At 30.8% G+C, this 23,837-nt stretch overlaps 1 protein-coding gene and 1 long non-coding RNA gene across 4 annotated transcripts in view; both read left to right on the top strand.

Moving 5' to 3' along the window:
- Window positions 1–23,837, top strand: part of LOC122519082 (TLD domain-containing protein 2) — a 155,324-nt gene that overhangs the window by 11,930 nt on the left and 119,557 nt on the right. For 2 of the 3 annotated variants that reach the window (XM_043638264.1, XM_043638262.1), the window contains exon 1: window positions 20,153–20,449. The exons of the other annotated variant lie outside the window; for it this stretch is intronic. In XM_043638264.1, the coding sequence (XP_043494199.1) occupies window positions 20,271–20,449 (179 nt within the window). In that variant the 5' untranslated portion in view covers window positions 20,153–20,270. Of the gene's footprint in view, window positions 1–20,152; window positions 20,450–23,837 lie in introns of those variants that run through there. 3 annotated transcript variants of the gene reach the window in all.
- LOC122519083 lies at window positions 438–20,073 on the top strand. Its single transcript, XR_006304242.1, has 2 exons — window positions 438–586; window positions 19,905–20,073. It is a non-coding gene; the product is annotated as an uncharacterized LOC122519083 (long non-coding RNA).

Below are 23,837 nucleotides of genomic sequence, written 5' to 3'. Positions count from 1 at the left end.
AAACTTCATGGTGTCGTTTTTCCAGACGCTCCGAACAAAATCACTCCCCATTACATTTTCCCCAACGCGCCAAAAGAAGTATAACTTCAAAAAAAGAAGAAATCGTTGAAAAAAAAACAAAAAGAATCTTGTCTTTCTAAGCCTAACAACGTATGCTAACAAGAATCTAAAATAGGTGGGGCGGGGTAGGGGGGAATTAGAGGTGATTAGAATATGTGTGCGCGCGCACGCACGCAAGTTAAATATCGCAAGAGGGTGAGGGAATCTACGTCGTTGGGATGGTTACGGTGTCGAGGAGGGTGGCTAGATGGCGACATCGAGGGAGGCTCGTACAGATAGAGAGAAGAAGGGTGGTTCAGAGAAGATGGAAAAGGAGGGAAGAGGAGGAGGAGGAGGAAGAAGAATAAGAGGGGTAGTTGGTGGTGGAGGGTGCGGGCTTCCGTTCAACTATGAACATCGGTGAAACGTCAGTTACCTCGCGACCATACCTCCGTGAGGGTTTAATACGTTCGAGTTATTTCGTGCTGTTACCACAATAAGCGGACTTTGTTCTTTCTATCTGTTCTACCTGCTATTTCATTCTTGAGTATGGTTCATATCTTTCTCTTTCTCTCTCTCTCTCTCTCTCGCTCTCGCTCTCTCTCATTTTATCATTCACTTTTGTCATTTTTTCATTCATTCTTTCGTTCATTCATGTTTTTGTTTTTTTTTATCCTTTATTTCTTACCCCTCTTGATTATTTTTCTTATCATTTTTCTTTTCTTTCATTAATTTACTTTTGATTCTATCTCTATGTCTCTGTCTTTATTTATATTTATATTTGTTTTTTATTTTATTTTCTTTCTTTTTTATTAGCCATTTTTGTCGGAATAAAAATAAAAAAATAAATAATACTTAAGAATTATTTTATTAGACGTTTATTAGACGCGTATCGTCATTTTTATAAGTAGGGAAAATCAAACATCTTGGTTATTCTCTCTATTGCAACGATTTTTATATTTTATATTTTTATAATTTTATATATTGTTTTATTTAATTTCTTGGATTTGTTCATTATCTTTATATTTTTTGATCTTCATCTTTCTTTCTTTCTCTCTCTTTTTATCTTGATTTTTATTTCAATCATTTTATTTTTTAACTCCTTAACTTTATTTTCAATTTAAACATATTTTTCCTAATCCACTTCTATCATTTTGTCTACTTCCTTTTCTCTCTTTCTTTCTTTTTTTTATTTTTATTTTCTTTCTCTACTTGTCTCTCTCGAGTTTTTGCGACCTTATGATTTTATCTTTTTTTTATTCCAATCTCGATCTATCCATCTCTATCTTTTTACCTCTCTATCATTCTCTCTCTTTCAAACGTAATTATTTCATTTAACTTTTTCATTCCTTTCATTCGCCGCGTAATCTCAATATTCTCATTTTTTGATTAATTCCTGTAAAATTACTTTTTTAACTAAATTTCCGATTAACATTCTCATGGTCGTGTCTTAAGTTTTTTTTCTTTTTTTTTTTTTAATTAGAATAATTTACGCATGGTGCAATATTTGGTAAGCGTAAACCGACGAACAAAAAAAGGAAAATCCGTAATTGTATTTTTTCCTTTTTATATAGTTTTTTTTTGCAGTGTCAAAATGTGCTGTAACCGTTATCATTATTTTTGTTATTAATGTTATTTATTGTTGTGATGGTGTTTCTCCGACGACGACGTGACGTATTTTTTTAACGATGCTAAAAACAAAAAAAAAGAAACAAACCTATTGGAATGTAAGCCAATAGATTGATTATCATCGTCATTATCATCATCATTGTAAAATGATACTTAGACGACGATTATTCGCATAATCGAGCTTTCACGTTGAGTTACGATCCTAAAAGATGCTTGATTTTGAGTGATAAGATTCTTATATATTTTACCTCTTTTAAATCGTTTAGGTATATATTTCCAAAGGTAGACGAGATCTTACGACGTTTTCAAGATTTATATTTATTGTAATGCTTGTTATTTTTTTCCTTCTTCTTATTTACACAAACGTTAGTCACATAATGAAACGATAGATTTGTTATTTGATTAGAATACAAATTGTTAATGGTTAAATAACTTTAATAATCGAAGATAATTTCAAAGATACAAGCTAATAATTATATCTGTGATTTTTTTTTCTAATTTTAAAAATAAGTGAATAGGTTGAAAACGTTTTTAAGTATGATATTAAAACAATTAAAAAAAAATTTTTTATACATATATATGTATAAATATTTTTACGTATATATGCGTGTGTGATAAAAACGTTTGAAATATTTTTTATACAATTATTATAATAATTACAATCAAATATATTGTAATTCAAATTTAATATTGCATATTTAATATAATATTTTTTAATTAAATAATAAAAAAAAGAAACAAATACACCAAATACACGTTCTTCAAATTAATCGAACATCAATTAATACAAACTAATGTAATACTTTTTTCTCTTTCTCTTTAATTTCTTTTTCATTTTTCTTTTTATTTATTTTTTTCGTAATCTTTATTATATCATAATGCATGTTGTATATGCAATTCGTGGTTGGTTAATGGAGATTATTTAGATTTACGTCGATTAAATAGACATTAACTTACAGTACGATGCTCGGTACGATAAAAACGATTTTCACGTCGCACGTTGGTCGGCAATTATGGTTTCTAAGTAAGATAATCATCGTCGTTTCCACGAGGGGGGATAGTATGCTCTTATTAACTTGTGTAGCAAACGTTGAGATTCTTTACAGTTACACGTTCGGGGATTATTTCCGTTTTTAATATTCTACTTAAACGAAGAATATAATTTGTTTCTTTTCCATTTAAAAAAAAAAAAAAGAAACAAATAGAAAAGAGAATTTTTTTTGCTGAGTCGTTAGGATGCATAATAAATCTTAGGAATAATATATCCATCTCTCTCTTTCTTTTTATCTATCTATATATATATCTTTATCTTTATTTTTATCTTTGTTTCATAATTTCCTAATTTACGTTAGAAATTAGCAGCAAGTGCTCATTTCTATTGAATTATCTCTATACTCAACTCGCTATTATACCTTTTCAATCTTCCTAATGGTTCGTTTAATGCAAGTTCCATACTAACGATCTAAGTTTCATTACAATTAACACGAGGAGTGTCTAAATGCTTTGTTTCTAATGGATCTATCCAGCTATGGATTATATGCACAGATCTCACTTATTTCGCAGGATGTTATGTTACATCATACAGAAAAATTCCCCCAACTCACTCCCCCCTTGTCACAAATAATCGTAGTAATGAAAAGGAGTATATCATATCGTTCGGAAATGTTTATTTTATTAATAAAACATTGGAATAATATTTTTTTGCTTTCTTTTATTTTTTTTTTTATATTTTATTCTTTAGAAATTATTGTGATTTGTGATTTCGATAAAATATAATAATGTTAATATCAAGACACGAGTATCTCGTAGTATTAATTTGGAAAAATTGTTAAAAATAAATCTCATATTGTTAGCTAAGAGTTATAAATCAAAAAAGTTCGTGTAATAATTATTCGCGTTGGAAATTATTTTCATTTCTTTTCTAACTTTTCTCCACACATACACACACACTGAGGTTTTGTTACTCTTTCTCTCTCTCTCTCTCTCTCTCTCTCTCTCTTTCTCTCCATGTAAAAGAATAATACAAATAAACAGTTTAATTTTAAACAAAATCGTTAGGAATTATAATCGACTTGTTAAACGTAACAAGGTGTAGGTATATTTCTCTTTTTTTTTTTTTTTTGAATCGTAAATTCAAATTGATTGAATAATAATATTAATTCGATTATTTCTAGATATAATATCGAACAGCAAGAATTGAATCCGATCAATCGATCTATCGATCGATCCTATAACAATAATTTCTCGAATTGTTTAAAACGTAACCATGTGATTCACGTATTAGATGGGTTAAAATTGAATTTTATTCGATTACAAAACGATCCGCTAACGCATTCTCGTGTTAAGCGTTAAATTCCAAATCCAATTGATCGAAGTTAAATCGAAACGATATTCTCGTTCTCGAATTTTATCAGTTGGTGAGATATAACACTTGATACGTTTACGTACACGTGCATCACGCATACACGCGTGTACGTGTGCGTGCATTGTAAATATTTATACGTATAATATTTAGACGCTTTTGTCGATAATTTGCTTATTTTTTTCTCTTTTCTTTTTATATATATATAATTTTACTATGTTAGTTATTGTTTCCCAATTTATCTTTTTCTTTTCACGCTTTTGCAATATTCCATCGTGAATTCTCTCTCCATTTCGACGAGATTTTTATTTAATATTCACTCACTCGTAGTTGCATCATTTAATTTGTTATTCTATTTTTTGTCAAAAAAAAAATAAAAAAGAAAAAAAAAATTGAACAATGGGAAAATAGAAGAATAAAATCACGAACGATACGAGTGGAATTTTATTGAAATGGAAAGAAAATATAATAAAAGTAAAAAATAAAAATCGATCGAGAGAATTTTTGTATATTCGATTCGTTCAAATTTCTTTATTCTTTTTTTCTTTTTACTTTCTCTTCCTTTCTCCTTGTTTCTGTTTGTGAAAAATATAAATGTTTTTATACGCCTCGAAGAGCTTGTTTTTTCTTTTGAACTTTTATCTGCACGCCATTTATGCATTCATACATGTACGTATGTATGTATGTATTAAATAAGTATTAATACAATTATTATAATCAATACAAAATTTCTCTATAAATTGATAAAATATAAATTTTCAAATTGATAAAATTAATAACAAACCAATAACAATTTAAAAGACGTATATATTTCAACCATGTTTTCGAATTAGCGACGAATAATGCGAGAACTAATCTTGTAAAAGATTTTCAAACAAAAAAAAAGAACTCCAAAAAAAGAAAAGAAAAGAAAAGGTACAGAACTTCTTGTAACCTTGTGGATTACTACTTTTAATTGTTGAGAATAAACGAAAGTAGAAGAAAATGAGGTACAAAAGGGGAAGTGAAAATCGTTTGGTATATTCGTTGGAAACAACTGGTGGATGCTGTCGAAGATGGAAAGAGAGTTCGAAATAGGAGAAAGGAGAAAGGAGAAAGGAGAAAGGTGAAAGAGAGAGAGAACTAGAGAAGCTTTATCGCTTTTCAATTCACCGCGGGTTAAGTGCGTTGGGAAAGCTCTCCTCTCTTCTCAAATGCTCTCAGTCGTTGGATTTCTGCCAACCTGGGGATAATAACCTTCACCTTCGAGCCCGAGCTACCCAACCGAGTACTTTGCATTAACGTCGAATTAAAACGATAGCTTTTTTTTTCTTTTCCTTTTACCTTTTATCTATGTCTCAACTCTCCCCACCCCCTACTCCCTTCCCCCATACGTCTTACCTTCTCAAACCATACCCTTCCTTAAGGGGTTATACGCAGTTGCGAGGCTCTAAAAAGACGTATTTTCATGAATTTTTTCTAGAAACAGTTTTTATTTCTCAAAAAAAATTGTTGGTAATTCAAATAGAGTGAACTTTTGAGAATACAATAGCGCGCCGATTCTGTAAAAATATTAATCTGCACTGCTCCTGTAGATGATTTCCTGAACGTCCTCTAAAAAAAGACGTTTGGCGGTGATCTCCATTTTGGCGGTTTGGATTATCCGAAATTAAAAAATATGGTGGATTCTTTTAAAGGATAGATTAATGCAGGTATTAACGAGAGGAATTTTAAAAATTTTGATTTTTGACAAAATGGCGTCTATTTGAAAAAAAGTTGTTGTTTTTGACTAAAATTTTCGCTCTAAATTGTTACAAAAAAATAGTAATAAATTTTTTAAAAATTATTCCTTATACTTAATACCTGAGGAATATATCTAAGAAGATTGTGTAAAAATTTGAAACCGATCGGTTAAGCCATTTTTGCAAAATCGAGATCACCGACTTTGAAAATACCGTTTTGAGAAAAACGCGTTTAAAGTTTCAAAGAGACGTTTACACATAGTTAAAAATTTTTGTTTGCAGCTTACATGAAGTGAAGAATATTTGTCGGATCGATTTGAAATTTTCAGAGAATATACTTAAATATATGTACATTCCGAAAATGCAAAAAAAAAAAATCGATTTTTTAAAAATTCAAACTGCGTATAACCCCTTAAACCTTCTACCTTTACTTTTTTGTCCACCTTCTGTCTCTTTATTTTCATTTTTTTCAAACTATTCGATTTCGAAGTTTTATCCGATTATTCTTCGTCTTGTTGTTGTTGTTGTTGTTGTTGTTATTGTTGTTGTTCTTGTTTATTCATTTTGCATTAGTTAAAGGAATATTTTGTGTGTACACTTTTAGAAGAAGGATAAGAAAATTCGATTTAGGATCGTTAACGGAGTATAGAATCATTTTTCTTCTTTATTTTTCGTTACTTATTTCTTTTTAATTTTTCATTTGTCATCTTCGTCATGGTTTATGCCCAATTCTCGTTGTTAATCCATTTGTATTTGCATGGTAGCTATAGAAATAGTTAGGGATGAGTATAAAGGATTGTTAATAGAATTTAAGATCATTTTATTTTTCTTTTATATAATATTTCTGTTTAGTTTCTTTTCATTTTTAGTTGTACACATTTTTGATTTGATTTATGTTCAAATTCTTCCTGTTAATCCACATTTGCATTCGCACGGTATCTTTTGAAAATATTCGGTTGTATTTAGGATTATTAATAGAATTTCTCACAGATTATTTTACTTCTTTCCTATAATTTTTTTTCTTTTTTCTTTTTCAATTTTTCAACAGTTGGAAATAAAAAATTTAAGAATCATTAGCAGAATATCAGATTATTTTATTTTTAATTATGATTCTCTCTCTTTCTTTCCCTTGTTCGCGTCGGTTAAATTATAAATAACAGTCAAGGCTCGATTGACGATTATTCGAATTAGTATTTCCAGTTAAAAGGATTTTTATTCGCGCATCTGTTCGAAATTGTTTGACGACGCAAATACACGCGGTCGTGCTCATTCACCGTGATTCGATTTAACAGATTATCAATGCGATTTTAACGATGTTACTCTTTCCCTATTGGATTGAACTCATTCAAATTTGACCGTCAATGGGATTAATTCTTAACGTGACAATTGCATACTATAAAAATAGATTCTCTGCAAAATGATTACAATGTTATTACTTTTCTTTTTTTCTTTTTTCTTTTCCTCCGCATACTATAGAATTCACAGATTTCGTATATTAAATTTACGTATATTTATGTCATTTTTTTGTTAAAGTTAAAGTTAAAGTTGCATTACATTACAAAATATATATTCAATATTACACAAATAATATTCTCTAATACAAATTTTTTTCCGCAAAAAGGTTCAAACCTAACCAACAGATTTTGTATCTTTTTGCCAAAATTATACTCAACGATATTACGTTGCAAGAACGAACTTCATCTCTTCGCGATGGTTTCAATTTAATTAACAACAATAAAAAAAAGAAAAAAAAGTTCGAAAAAGATTGGCGTGTGAAATTTAACAACCCCGAGCCGATCTCTCTCCGCGAGGATAAAATAATTGTTTAATTTTTTCTCCGGGGGGTGGCGGAGGAAAAATAAATAGAAAAAAAATGAGAGATAGAGAGAGAGAGAGAGAGAGAAAGAGAAAGAGAAAGAGAAAGAGAAAGGTAACAAAACTGTAATTACTTTTAGTCGAGATAAAAGGTTAAAGGTCTATTTTGGAAAATGTTCCTCGTTCGCTAATGGAGCATTGGGAGAATGTTTCGGGAAAGGGTTGATGAAGGGGAAAGGAGAGGAGAGGAGAGGAGGGTGGGTGGAATTGGGAGGCAACGAACAAAACGATTAAAATCTTTCTCGGCTGATTGGCGAGATGAATGACAATGCGGAAGATCATTTGTCAATTCCTGATGACGTTTGGGCTCTTGATTAATTCAATGCAGATGTTCTCCCCCCTTCCCTTCCTCGGAACGAAATTCAAATGTACAAAATTTCCCTATCCCCTAACTCACCCTCCCCCATCCCTTTTTTTCCCTTCCCTCCTCAATTCCACGAACATTCGTCGTTGTTATCTCTTGCAAATGAATTTTTGTTTAATTATTTTCAAACGTAATGCATATTATAATTTTATTTTTGAATATTATTCTTCTTCTTCATTCTTTAGTTTAGGCAAGTTGCCTGTTTCGTAACGACGTTTTTTTGCCTATTGCACTGTTAAATTGTCGCACCATCGTTTTCGTGGGCGCCCCGTGCTTCTGCGGCCAACCGGTGATTTTTGAATATTATGTTTATAAAAAGTTTTTAGTCTTATATCGGAGAAAATATTTTAAATTTGTTTTTATTTTATTTTTTTTTCTTGCGAAATAAAATAAAATAAAATAAAAAGCGAGGAAAAGAATTAAATCGTTTCCATTGGTAGGGTGCAAAACTTTTCAACTCATCTATCATAGTTTGTATTTGAATAATTAAATTTTGATTAATATTATTTTGTGTACAATGTTTTATCATTGATAGTATTTTTGAAAAGAAAACGTTGAACTATATTCGTTCTCATCCGCTATATATATTTATTTATTTTTTTTTAATTAAGAAGGATATATACAGGGTCTTAATTGCTGAACGTCAAAAACTCGATAATCCAATTTAGTTGTAATGGGATGGTAGCTGGGAGAAGTTGAGCTATTATTTTGACGCATTGAGAAGCTTCTCTATGATCCTGGCTTTATTTGAAAATGATCTTCCTCTTTGAATTACTTCTTACGTAAAATCACTCACCTGAAAATTGATGAATACGAATAATCCGTCAAATGGAAATTTTATAAACCTATTAAATATTCCTTTATACGTTTTTATAATTCTTGAATAATACAAAAAAAAAATAAACATTAACCTTTTGCACTCGAGAGGTTACTCTCGGTCACTACTAGGTTAAATTTAAAAAAGAAAAATTTTTTTTAAATCAAATAATAATTCTTCTTCTTCTTCTTCTTTGTTGAGATTAAAAAAATCTTTTCAAATCCCCCCATCCCCCACCTACCATAGAATATACAAAAGTCTTCTATTATAACTCGAGTAGACCATTTAAATATTTTCTTTGTTTTGTAATAATATGGAAATTATTCTGTCCTCTTTCCGGAATATCTTATGTATCAGAAACCAATTCTCTTAAGATCGTATTAATATGGTTATATGTTTGATAAGAATTGAGGGTCTATAATTCTGATAATGTTTGATCGTCAATGTTTAAATTCAAAAGATAATTGGCTTCGACGTTTGCTTATCCTGTAGTTACATTAAATTCCTTTTTATCATATCGTGGGAGAAATGTGAAAATAATTTTATATAAAAAAAAAGTAAGTATTTTATTTACGCTATGTTCATTTTGGAAGATCGTATTATTTTGAACGAAAAAAAGCAATTAAAAAAAATAAAATAATCGAGTAATTTATCGTCCTCGAATCGGTTATCATTCGAAAATTAAATTCAAACGCGTACATCATTTTTCTATTCGTTTTGATAAAATCGTATAGGTAAATAATGTTTTAAAAATTGATAACAGTTCGATAAGGAACTTTGATTCTTTTCCAATTTTTTATTAGAAAAATATAAAATAAAGTATTCTGAAGTACCAGTGTGTGTTCAATCGTTTAATTTCTTTTACGAACAACGGAAAATAAAAAACAAAACGAAACGGGGGGTGATTGCTTCAAAGGGAAATGTAGAAAAAAAGAAAAGAGAAAAAGAATAAAGAAAATTATACGTCCAGGTGTATTCGAAGTTTGCGTTTGTAGTTCAGTATCTAAATTATACATTTGCAATCGTATTGATCAATAAAACAAAAATAAGACATTAATAATAATAATAATAATAATAATAATAATAATAATAATAATAATAATAATAATAATAATAATAATAATCATATTAATAATACAGGACGTCTGGAATGAGTTAACGAGAGAGAAAAAAATAAAGAAGAAGATAGGCCGTAGGTTTGATAAGGATATTCATTAACGCGTCCTACTTTTTTTTCGCCAAACTATTACTGCTTACCTTCTCCTATTTTTTTTTCCTTTCTTTTCTTTTCTTTTCTTTTCCTTTTTTTTGTTCCTCTATTTTTCGGTCCGATGAAACGAACGAACGAACGAACGAACAAGCACGTGCCATAACTGAAGAAATATTTGAGGTCAGCTTCGGGGACCAAATTTAGGCCACTGTCTAACCTAAACGTTATTTTACATTTTTTTTCCCTTTCTAGAATCCCGTCAGTCCATTACTACCTCATACTCGCCTTATCCTTTTTTATTATTATTATTATTATTATATTTAGGTCAAACGTGCATCGAAAGGAAATCGAAATATTTTGGCGATAAAAAGTCGCCGAGTAGGAAGGAGTCGTTCGCAGAATTTCGTTTGAATTATTTATCATAAGCGTGGTGATAAATTTTGAAAATGTTCTACACGCAATTATTATCATTATCGTGAACAAATGGTGCAATAAAATTAACTATTATATATATATGAACAATTATGGTTAAATTAAATATCGAAATATATTTATATTTGAAAAGATTTAGAATAATATTAATATTGAATTATCAAAAATTCAAAAATCAGTTAATCTATATTATTCTTGACTGATAGAAGATAGGAAACACGATATATCTCGTGATTAGTATGTTTCATGCATTAGGATTAAATATGATTATTGTGTATATAATTCATTTACAAATGTGTTGTGTGTTGTTGATATAAAAAGAGAAACAATATTTTTTATATCAAAAATAATAACATTTTGTTGAATATTTGTATTGAAAAAAAAAAAAAAAAAAAAAAAAGAAAGAAAGAAAAGAACAGTTTCATTCTTTATCCGGATATCGAAAAATTCGTATAATCGTGGAAAGAATTGAGAAGAAAAGAAAATAGAAGGATCCATGTACATCGCATTGCATAGAAATTTTGAAAACGGGCTGGGGTGCTTTAGAAATGAGTTCTATATTTCGTAGAAAGATGATTATTTGCATAGAGAACCAACAGAATTCAACTCACAACCCTTTCGTATGAAGGTAGGGAGGAAGGAAGGTAATATCAAAGAGGTTTTCGTGCAACCTTGAAAGCTGTGTGCTTCGTAAGAGGATTCCAAAGTAATCCAATATGTGACACGTGCTATAATAGAATCGTTGTTATAACAATGGCGATATGTTTGCGTTTAGGGATAGTGGCTAGTTGCTGATAGGTCTTAATAGTCTATTAAAAGGAGAAGGTTTAATAATTCGCGATCGATTAAAATGTCATTATTATTATTTTTTTTTTTTCTTCAAGAAACATTCGATATTTTACCACAATCCTGCGATTTGATACTATAAAAAAAAGATACGCGTTTAAATTATATAATTAATTGTTTAAATTATTATATTATTGTCCATGGGTGATTTAAATTTGTAATTTTTTTTTTTTTATTCTTTTGACATATTTATGAGAATTGGTTACGTTAGATTTTGCAACTTCTCACCCGCGTATATAAATTTTTGTATAAATTTTAATATAACAATTTTGAACATATATATTTCAATAGATTCGTAGACACGAATGCTGATATTTATGTAGATTTGATATCCAATAAAATCTCATAATTATTCAATACCCGTTCACGTCACGTAAACCAAGTATATATAAGAATAAAAGTATAGAAGTATTACATATATAAAATAGACTTTCGCGAGATCATTCTCGATTCTTGAGATCACGAGTGTCAAATAAATCGAAGATTTTAATGGATAATCGAACGAATCAAATTTAAAGAAAATAAAAACAAAATAATCCCCCTTCCCCTCCCAATACACACACACACACACACACAGAGAAAATTTCAACTGTGATCTCCCATAATCGTAGTACATGCGTGTCCTTCCTATTATTGTAGTACAAAAAGGGAATAATCGAAGTGGTGGTGTTCTATTGATAGATGAACACTAGCGAATAGTGTCGATCACTATGGCCTACTTTCTTGAACGATCATACACTGTCGGTGGGCGGTTGCGATTTGCGAAAAAAGGCGATAGGAGGGGTGGATGGGTGGTGGTAGGTTGCTGTTTTTAGTTGGAGGCACCACCAACGACGACAACGTCAAGGTCGTCGACATCTACGTCAATGTAACTCTTTTCTTTTCTAATCCACGCCTCTCTCTTTTTTTCTTTTTTATCTTCATCCCACTCTTCTACAACTCTTCTATCATCACCGCCTTTCTTTTCCCTTTTTCTCTTTCTCTTCTTCACCTTTTTCTTTTCTCTCTTACTTATTCGTTTTTCTCATTTTCTCAGTAAACACATTTTATTTCTCTCTCGCACATTGTTTCTCTCTCTCTCTCTCTCTCTCTCTCTCTCTCTCACGTATTTATTTTTTTTCTCATTTTTCTCTTTCTCCGTCGTATATTTTTTTCTCTTTCTCTCTTTCTCTTCCACATCGTCTTTCTCCCTTTCTCTTTTCTTCTGTTACTCTCACGTATATCTCTTTCTCTCAGTCAGTCAGTCTTTTTCTTTCACCTATTTTCTCTTTCTCTCTCTCTCTCTCTCTTTCTTTCACTCACTTTATTTTCCGTTCTACTCGCGTAGTTCTTTTTCGTCTTTGTCCTATTTCCGATATCCCTGTATTCACCTTCCCCCCTGATCCCCCGACTCCCCCCTTCTCCGACCAAAAGATCCTCTCGACCCCCTCATCCTTCTTGCTTTTTATTTTTCTCAGATATTTTTCACGGAAAAAACGTCGAGTTACCTTCGTCTTCTTCGTTGTCATCGTTGTCCACGTAACTCGACCTGGGAAATGAGTTTCCTTGTAGAATGAGTATGAGAGAGAGAGAGAAAGAGAGAGAGAGAGAGAAATTGGAATTCTTTGACCAATTATTACAACAGAAATTTCGAAGGTTTTATTTGTAAGCAATGCCGTCGTTAAATCGATCCTCTCCCCCCCCGCCGCTTTCTATTTTCGATTTCTACGAAGACTTGATTACAAATAAATTTCTTCCTACGTTTTTCTTTAAGTGTTTATCCTTACGATCGAAGAAGAACCATTACTACTACTACTACTATTACTATCATCTTGATTAGAAATTTGTCTTTCTCTTCTATTTTTTTTTTCTTCTTCTTCTTTTTATGTCCTATAGAAAATTAGGAGGAAAAAAAATTTAATGGTATAAAATTCGATATATGTAAAAAAAAAAAAAGAAATTTCATTCGAAAATATGTTCGTAACGGTTAACGATTAATTTATTTCTATATATACATATTCTTTTTTTAACTAAATGAATCAACGTTACTTTATTTATTTGGAAATAATTTATTTCCTTTTCAGGAGGATCCTATCGAAAATTAGAATGAAACAAAATATATATATATATAAAACATTTTATTCGAAAATGTTCGCAACGGTAAACAAATTTTCTTTTTCCGTTTAAAGTTTCCTATTGCATAGAAAATTCTATTGAAAAATTTTTGCGAAATATGCAACGTAAGTTGAATTTTATCATCGGAAAAACATTTTAGTTCGCTGACATCCTCGTATTCTCATTGTCTTCTGAATATAAAATGTTTATATTTTTCATTCGATCGTGAGATTTATTTCACCATTATATTTTAGTTTGTTTTTAACAGTCGAACTGTACACAGGTAAAACAACGCAAGTAATTTATTAATTTACACATATAGAAAGATTATAATTAGAATAGATTCAGAAATTAATTGAGATATTGTTTTTTCTTTTTCCAGAATTATCATGAATTTGGTGATAGATATTAAAAGATCTTCGAATTAAGAATTGGCAATAGACAATTTTTATTTTTTGTCCTTTTCCTTCTTTTTTAAAAACGAAATTTCGAATGAACAAATTTCAATATTATTTCTCGTTTTTCAGTTGAAAATATTTATACCTAATCCGTTTTGAAAATCAACAAAAAGTTTCATAGACAACGAATAATAATGGAACCCTACTTTAATTAACAAATACCATAAAGATTTAAACACAGAAATGTAGCTGTAATACTTACCTGAATCTGATCTAATGCAGTGTCTTCCCGTCGAAAACAGAAATCGACCGTTCTTGATGTTGCTTTCAGTGTCACCGATAAACTAGATCGTATGACCCTGTATCACTACGCCCCTCCTTCGCACCCCTTTCACCCGTTTTTGAATCGTTCACGTTGTCATTTTTTGAGATAATATGAGTGTCCGCCGCTAGGGGACTTCCCCCTAATAATCGTACGCAACCTCCTATTGGATCGTATCATCCCACGCCTTTTTTTCGATATTTTGGATATATTTAAAGGGAAGTTTTATTATTCTATCATGTTTTATTTCTTGGGAAAAAAGCCGTCAAAAGATTTCGATATTTTTTGTATGCATATATATATATATATATATATAGAAATGTATGCGTAGTTTGGTGAATATTGAAATAGGAACCTTCTGGAATATCTCTGGGGAATTGGAGAACATAGGGGGAGAGTAACCTTTTCAAAAGGGAATGATATCATTCATAGGTAAAACTGACTCATTTGTGTTAGCATTTGGTCTGGTACTTATCAAGGTCGTCCTACTACTTGATTTGTACCGCAAATATTAGCTTATTTATATATACTCCTTTACTTCCTTTACTTCCTTTTTTTTTTTTTCTTTTTCTCCTCCATGACTTTCGACCTCCATCTCTTTTTATTAACTATTTATTTTTCTTTTCGAATAAACTTTTTCTCTTGCGTAGTTTTTTTTTATTTGTTATTTTTTGTTTTAAGTTGTTTTTACCACCGCCAGTACTTACGCGTTTACGATTTTATTTTACGTAAAAGAGAACTTTCCTCGATTATAAATTCCAAGCATTTCTTTATCTTTGTTGTCTTCCACCCTCCCCCTTCCCCACCTTTTAGTCGTCCTCCCGCTGTTTATTTGTTCACTACGGATCGTAATTCAATATTCTTCGACAATTTTTCCATGACAATCTCTGCTACGATTTCGATTGATTTTCTTTTATTCCAGATAGAAATTTTATATAAAATACACCTTACCCCCCGTCGTTTTTTTCCTATTTATTCGTGATTTTTAAGATAACCCGTATAAAAGTAAATAATTCATACACGCGTAATAGAATTTTTCAACTCTTTTTCCCTATACAATTTATTTCTTATTAAATATATTCATTTATTTATTTATTTCCATTTGACAGATTAAAACACGAATAATTTTCCAAGTTTTCGATAAAAGATTTAAAAACAAAAATTTAAAAAAAATCGGCAAAATGTTCGATTAGATCGATAAAGGAAGAAAGTGTTTTTTAATTCAAGGATAAAATATAAAAATTTAAAGAAAACTCGCGTTTTCGAATGAAAGATTTTTCCTCAAAACTCTTGTTTATAATGAAGACAAATGAAGACAATTTTCTCGAGGTTAAGTTAGAGTATCCCAGTTTTCTAATCCCTTCTAAGTTCGTTAAGAAAATCGCCGTGTGAACTGTTTGGCTGGTGATGGTGGTGGTGCTGCTGGTAGTGGTTCACGATCCCTTTGTATTTTATAACTAACTTATTGTTTCGAAGGAAAAAATTTATCTCGATAAAGAATTGATTAGACAAAATTTCGACGACCCGTAAAAGGGTCGGTTAGGTCGGCTACGTTCGGAAAGAAACGAACGGTGGTGGTGGTGGTGGTGGTGGTGCGCGTTGTTGGTTACTATGCAAGATCGGCTGGGATTGGTCGAGTTTGGTGGGTGAAAAGCGATCAATACCTGGAGGCTTTCGACATAGAGAACAGGAGGAGAAGGAGGAGGTGGTGGTGGTGGTGGAATGAGTGAAAGAGGTGGTGGAGAGGCGTAGGCTGGTGTTCTCCACTCAGAGTCTCGAGGCTCAGGATTTAACGACAAGTACAGCCTGACCTTGACAACAACCTCGACCTTGATACCCACCTAACGAAAGAACCATGTCGTTCTCGAATTTCCCATCTCTCTCTCTCTCTCTCTCTCTCTCTCTCTCTCTCTCTCTCTTTTCTTCTTCTCTTCTTCATTCTTCATCAACATCATTATTTTCCTTTTCGAAGGATATTTCCATCGATAGGAGTCTAGTATCTAAATACATACGGAAATTAAAACGAAATATGAATTTTAATGGAATCTGAGGTCATCGTGAAAGAGAGAGAGAGAGAAAGAGAGGGAGAGAAATAGAATCTCTTAATTGGGAACGCAAGATTAACGTGTTTTTATGTTAGTATTCCATTTAACGTTTGAAGTATAATAATCGGCTTATTAATTTCAATCTGTTCGTTATTCTCTCTCTTTTTATATGATTATTTTAATACTCAAGCTTATTTATTACGAATTAACAGATTTCTTTACATATACATTTTACTATATAAATTTATTTTTATCCGTATGTTATTCGTTGTTGTGTTATAATTGATCATTATCGGGATTACATTGCGATAAATCATCATTATCCTTGTTTCTTCGTATATTATAAATTTGAAAAAAAAAGTTTACACATAAAAAAAAAAAAAAAAAAAAAAAAAAAAACTATTTATAAACAAATGAACAATTGTGCCTGGTGGAAAGTTAAAAACAAAAATGAAAGGAAAATACACGAATTTTTATTTGGATGTATGGATTTGTTATCGAAGATCATACACGTCGGCCAATGAGCACGTACAAGCTTAGTGGGCGGGTACTTGACATTGACCAATGGGACGTTACCGTCAGGCCCCGCCCTCTTTCCAATTTTTCACTTCGACAATAAGCTCCGGCATTTTTTCCCTCCCCCTTCCCCGCCATTTCTTTTCTTTTCTTTTTGATACTCCACCCCTTCTTACTCCTCCTCCAATTTTTGTTTTTATTTCTGTTTTTGTTGTTTCTTCCTCTTTTTTTTTCTTTTATTCCTCGTTTTCGACAAAGTATAGAAATATTACGGATTAAAATAAAATAAGGGATAACATGGAGGTGGTTTTTTTATTGCTTCTTTATTTCGCTCGTAAAAGTCCAATGCTACAAAGAATATTTCGTAGAATATTTTTCTAGTAAAATAGGAGGAGTTTCTTTTAAAGTATTTATAAGATTACGAATGAAATTGATGCATTTCGTCATGGCGTGGTTCGTTGACATGATGGACATTTTCTTTCTTTTTATTCGTTAATAATGAAAAATAGAATTAAACATACTATTCGTTTTTTATTTATAGAATTGAATTTTTCTACAAAAAACATCATTTATGGAATTAATATTTATATTATTGGAATCACGATAAATATATTTTTTAAAATATTAACTCTTTCCGCTGGAGGACATCCGAAGCGGCGCCATTTTAAATTTGTCTTCAAATTTGGAGGAGGCTTCGCTTTAGGAATCATTGTTATTTAAATACAAATAATTATCGGTTCGTAAACGTAATGGTATATATATAAATAAATTTCGATAACATTATTTATTCTTTAACAAAAATTATAAATTAAATCTTGTCAGGAAAATAACAGGTGCGGGTAAAATATTTCTTCCAGAGTATATATTGGGGTTAATATATTATTTTATTTAAAACTAACATTTAATGTATATATCATTTTTTGTAATATAATAATTCAAAGAATATTATCAAAATTATTAATTATTATAAAATGTTTGTCCTACTTTTCATATGGAAAATAATCAACAGTGTCATTTGTAATAGTTTAATACACTCGTATCTGATTGATAAAAAATTTCGATCAATAACAATCGATTCAATGAAAAATAACAAATTCGATTGTTTAGTTAGTTCCAAGGGAAACTTTCAGTATAACTCGAATATCAAAAGATCGAGGGCATTCGCAATACACAGAGTATATTTTGGTAACTCCATAAAGACCAACTAGGTGGACGTATATTTATATCTTCTTTATTTTAGTTTATTCTGCAAATCCTATGGATCGTTTCTTAAAGTGAATATCAAGTTGATTTATAAGCTCGAATTGTTACACGTTGATTTTCATCAGAACAGATTAGCATAAAAACAACAAAAAGAAAGTACAAATTCTTATCATTTTAAATTATCCATATTAAATAACCACAATAGAAAAACGAGAGGACAAATTTAAATACTACTCCACACCGTATACGCAAAATAAAAAAATAACACGTACTTACATACTTAAAATAACTGGTAACGTTTTAACTACACGCATATGTATTTTATATTATGTTTTTAAAAAAAAGAAAGAATGTTTTTAACTTGATGATATCAACCAATTGAGAAACGTCTTTTCAACGAAAAGTACAACGTTTCGTATTTGTACAAATTAGAATTATATTATGAGGAAAAAAAGAAAAGTAAAGAAAAAATGAGAAAGAAAAAAAGAACGAATGCGATACTAAAACGATACTTAAAAAAAAGATGTTACACATATCAAAAATACGTTAGTAGAGGAGAGTCAAAAGAAGGATCAAGAAGATTCATTAAGTTCGTTTTCAACGTTTGAACGTCACGTCGTCGTCGTCATCGTCGTGGTCGTTGTTGAGCGGTCGACCTTAATCGGATTTGATCGGTGCTGTAGACACGAGTGCTCGCGTACTCGGGGTGCGAAGCAATTGGCATGGCGTCAAAAAGATAGAGACAGATATATATATATATATATATATATATATGGTATGTGGAATGGCGTGTATGTATGTATGAGCGAATAAGTGAGTTTATCTGTAAGTTGTGTGTGTATGAATGCACGTATGTAAATAAATGAACGTGAATTTGTTGAGAAGAATGTATGTATGAATGCGTGTTCACTACTAGGTGAATAAATTTATTAAGTGTGTAGTATAAATGCGGGTACACGTATATGTGAATAAACGAGTGTTGGACGTATACTATGAGTGCGCTTGTGCAGTACGTGAATAAATGTATTAGTAGTACGTTATAAATGCTACGTGTATGTGAAAACGAATTTGTGGAAGTATGTATATGTGCGCGTTGCGTACCACACTAGTACGTGAATAAATTTATCAGTAAGTGTGTTATATTCGCGTATGAACGTGTTGTACGCAAATAAAACGAGTTTGTTGGAAATGTGTGTTTTAAGCGCGTGTGCATGGTATGAAAATAAAGTGAGTTTGTTGGAATGTGTTGTGTGCTAGCGTGGTGTGCGTGCGCACGTGTATATGCGAATAAGTGAATTTATTGGAAGATTTTTGCGAGGGCGTGTGCGGGAATCAGTTTGAGATAGATAGAACATGTGTGAGTGAGTGAGTGAACAAATGAGAAAGAAAGGAAGAAGGGGGAAGAAGATTGATGGAGGGATAGAAATTCTAGGCTCGATCATTTTAAACGATCATTATCAGATGTCGCAGTAACCACGACGATTTCGATCGCCAAATTTTCTTTCTCTTCTATATATTCCTCAAATCGAAAACTGTATATATATGTATATTTACATAAATTTGGCAAGCGTGAGTGTATACGCGAGGTGTATATAAAATAATTAGGTAAAATATCGATAGCTAATTAATTCATTATTTTCGATTTATTACTATCTTCAATCGAACGTAAGAATATCCGACAAAAATAGAAATATCGGTTTTTTATGTTAGAATATACGTAAGTGTACGCGTTTATGTATGGTGGGTGTGTGTGTATGTTGTGTTGTGTGTGAGAGAGAGAAAGAAGGAGTGTGTGTGTATAGAAAGTATAGATTTAAAACATTAGAAATTGTTTCTTTTAGTCCCGGTTATCATCTTCCAAGTGTTCATTTATTTATGTTTTCAAGTAATTTCTAATTTTACGTAACTCACATACGCATGCGCCATATCTTTACATACGAGAGAGTAACTGAGAGATAAATAGAAAGAGTGAAAGAGAAAGAGAGAGTGAGAGGAACAACAGTCAAATAAACGCGAAGTTCACTTTTAAAGCTTCCGTCGAGAATGCGTGCTGTTGGTTCGACGAGTTAGGTTAATAAAAAAACTTATATTAGGTAGATACTTTTTCATAGTAAATTATTCATTGTCAGTGATTTTTGTATAAAAATAATAATAATAATAATAAGAATATAATAAAAGTGATAGAAGAATAAGAACAAAATAAAAGAATAAGAGAAGAAAAAGAAATAGAAGAAGTAGAAAAGTAGAAGTAGTGGAGTGGAGAAGGAGGTGGAAGAGGAGGGAGGTGGTGGTGGGCGGCGGTGGCGGCGAGGGAAAAGGTTGAAAACCCATAGAGATTATTTTGTTAAATAATCATTCGAATCGGCGCAACTTTCGCGCCATAATCGGCAAAGAATTATGTCGTTATTTTCCGGAGGATCTGAGGGTGGCGCTGCATCCGATACTCCCGGAAGTCCGTCAATTAATAAATCGGAAGAATTGTCATCGGGTCCGGATTCTTCTTCTTCTTTAAGGGCGAGACAACGGAGTTTGAAAGATCGTCTTCGAGAAGGCATTGCTGGCGGATTTACTTGGCAGTGAGTAATATTTTCGTTTTATTTTCAATTATTATTTCTTATTGTTTATTTTTTTTTCTTTTCTTTCTTTATTGATAGGAACGACATATCAACAACGTCATGTATGTGTAACCTATTTTTAAAAAAGCAAAAACAAAACTAGAGCAAAAATTAACTTTTTTATTTATATTTGATTATACGCGATTGATTATTATTATTAATATAATGATAATACCCGTGATGGTGGCGGGTAAGAATACCTCCGTCAGTAATCCCTGCCTGTCATAAGAGGCGACTAACAGGGAAACTACTGACAATAATCGTAATATTTTATCTTTCGATTCTGCGTGACCCTTTTAGCGGCCATTTTGAAAGCGATGCAATCCTGACATTTTATTTAATTTATCGTAAATCTTATATTGATTTGGCAGTAGTAATAAATACGAGTAGGAGATATATTACGAAGTGTAGGATAATATTATAACTTGTACAATTAAATTTTTTCATAATTATATATATATAGTTTATTTTTATTTGGAAATACGAGTATAATCGTAATAAGTTAAGTTATCTCAACATGGCATCGATGTGGCGTCAATAATAAAAGAAAACGATAAATGGGTAAAAGAATAAGAAAGAACAGAATGAGGATTTGAGTCTCTCGAAGTGAGAGAAGAGACTTGATGGGAATCTGTTCCTGATAGAAAAGTGATATGGGTTAGTCTCAAGTGGCTTTTACACAGGGATTCCTCGATCACAGTCAGTTCTACTACGCTCTATTATCCAATATTATTCCGATATTATTCGAATTATTCTTGCGCCAAGAATATTCTCAAGTGTCATTGTCACACTCGTTATCTTGTTTTATTTTTCCTTTTATTATTTTCTCTCTTTCTCTTTCTTTTTTTCTTTTATTCTTTTATTCTTCTTGTACCTTGAAAACTATAAACGGATAAATCGTTTAATCTTCTTCTTCTTTTTCTTCTTTTCTATCGTATTAAAGATGATCTCAAGAATAGATAGGTAATCGAATTTTTTGTAAAAATATCGGATAAAATGATTGAAATCAGATTTGTCTGGAACAATATCGAGTATTCATGTTTTTTTATTTTATTTTGATAATAATAATAATAATAAATGTTATTGCTTATATATAATTAAAAAAATATTTTCGAAAAGATTTTGTATAAAGTTAATTAATCGTAATTGCGTCAAATGTTTATCCAATTTATCTATAACTATGGTGTTTTGAAATTAATACAATATGGAAAAAAAACAAAAAAAATAACGATAGGACTCTTAGGGATGCATCTTTTTAACATGACATAATGTATGACTATTATTTAAAAAATTTCAGTTGGTATATAGAATACATAACAGTAGTAAACTATCATTTATCTTTTATTATCTTTAAATCAAATTCTTAATGGTACATAGAATGGTCACTAGATGGCGACGATCGTTCCATCGATTCGCATATGTATAAATGCAGTTGCATACGTTGCATATGTTAAACAATATAAATTCAATTGTAAAATAATAATTAATAATTATGCACAGTTTATAAGTGCGTAACCTAGAAAAGGATTGTTTATTAATTGAAAACGTTGTTTTGGTTTCCATGTGGTAATATGTTTCAGTGATATCGTTTGGCTTAATATTCCGAAGGAAGGACAATTTAACGCAGGTTAAGCACGAACACGAATAGTCGTCTGTCTCCCGTACTCCGCAAACTATAAATTATTGGACAAAATTGGGCCAATTTCTCGGTCGACGTAATAAATTATTCCCAATACTGCCGAGGTCCGAGTTGTCGGCATTTGGCCATTTTTATCTTCCGATTCTGCATGGCCCTTTCAGCAGCCATTTAAACAAAAAATCTATTTCTCCTGACATTTTGTTTTATACAAAATTTTTCTCTTTTTATTATTAAAATTCTGTACAAAATATAATTATATAATTAATCTATTTTAATTTAATATACAAATTCTTTTTCTATTTTATGATTTATTTCTATTGATTGCAATGAACATAAGTTTATGCGTATTATATATTTTAACCCATTTCAATTAATCCTCGTAAGTAATAATTAAATTATTTATTATATATATAAATATTATAAAATGCAAATACTGGTAGGGGAGGGTTGCATTTAAAATTCGTGCCGATTTTCTTTCTCAAGAAAATTTCAAGGTGTATATTTATAAGTAAAAATCAGTACGAACTATCTGGGCAACCCAATACATGTATATATTTGCATAGAAATATATATATATTGTATATGTATATATGTATGTTTCTATGCAAATGCATATAGATGCATGTAAAGTTGTCACAAATGAAACTGGGCCATCCGATAATTATGTATTCCCTTTTAAACGACGCGTCAAATTGTTCTCGAACCGTTTCGACGACTCACTTCGCCACGTTTGTTTCCATTCGTTGTGAGAGCTCGGAGATTCCGACACGCGTCATTTCGTTTCCATTAACGAAGCACCCCTCTTCTCTCTTTCTCTCTCTTTTCTTCTTCAACTCTCTCCCTTTTCCTATCAACGGGCATTATTCGCGATCAGGAATAACATCGGTCTTGTTATTCACCAAAAGCACCCTTTCTGACGCAACCCTGACCCACTTTAATATTATCTACAATTCGTTACAAATATATTCTTTCTAGTCTTTATATTTTATTTAGAAAACAAAAAAAAACAACAAAAATAATCTGATAAATATGTGCCGTTAATTCATACAACAATCTGACTCTAAAAATTATATTAATTTATTATATGATATAAATCATTTTTTAATATCAAATAAATAATTATAAAAATTTTTGAATTTTTTTCTTTTACATCATTTTTCGACTTACGATAAGTTCACTGTCGTAATTATATGTCGAAAAATTGGACAATATTCTTAATAGGATTTTATTTGCGATATAAATCATTACAATACTCTAAGGTGGGTTGAAAAGTTACTTATATGTTGTATATTTGTTTGATTGAAAAAAAAAAAAAAGAACTAGAAATAGTTGCCATGCAAGGCTCTCGAAACTTTTTCAATCCATCCAAGTATTGTATAAATCATACAATGTGTTTAATTCGCATAAACGTACGACTAACGCATTAATTAGTTACTTTACTTTATATATTATATTTTTATTATCGATCTAGTTCTATAGAAACAAGTATCTTTTTTTTTGTTTGGTCTTTTTAAGAAAATACCAAAAAAATGTCAGGCTAATTCGTTCGTTCGTTCGTTCGTTCGTTCGTTCGTTCATTCATTCATTGAAATTGTCAAGTTAATTTTCGAAGGGAGCTGGGCAATGCCATTAAGCTTTTACTCTCTTCGAAAATGTCCCAGTGCGAGGTCATTGGGTAAATGGGTCAAGTAGATGTACAGGTACACTTAA

The sequence above is a fragment of the Polistes fuscatus genome, unplaced genomic scaffold (assembly GCF_010416935.1).
Source record: "Polistes fuscatus isolate 324 unplaced genomic scaffold, CU_Pfus_HIC Scaffold3, whole genome shotgun sequence".
Classification (NCBI taxonomy): Eukaryota; Metazoa; Arthropoda; class Insecta; order Hymenoptera; family Vespidae; genus Polistes; species Polistes fuscatus.
Note: the sequence above shows the minus strand (reverse complement) of the source record. Positions and strands in the feature narration are given on the sequence as shown.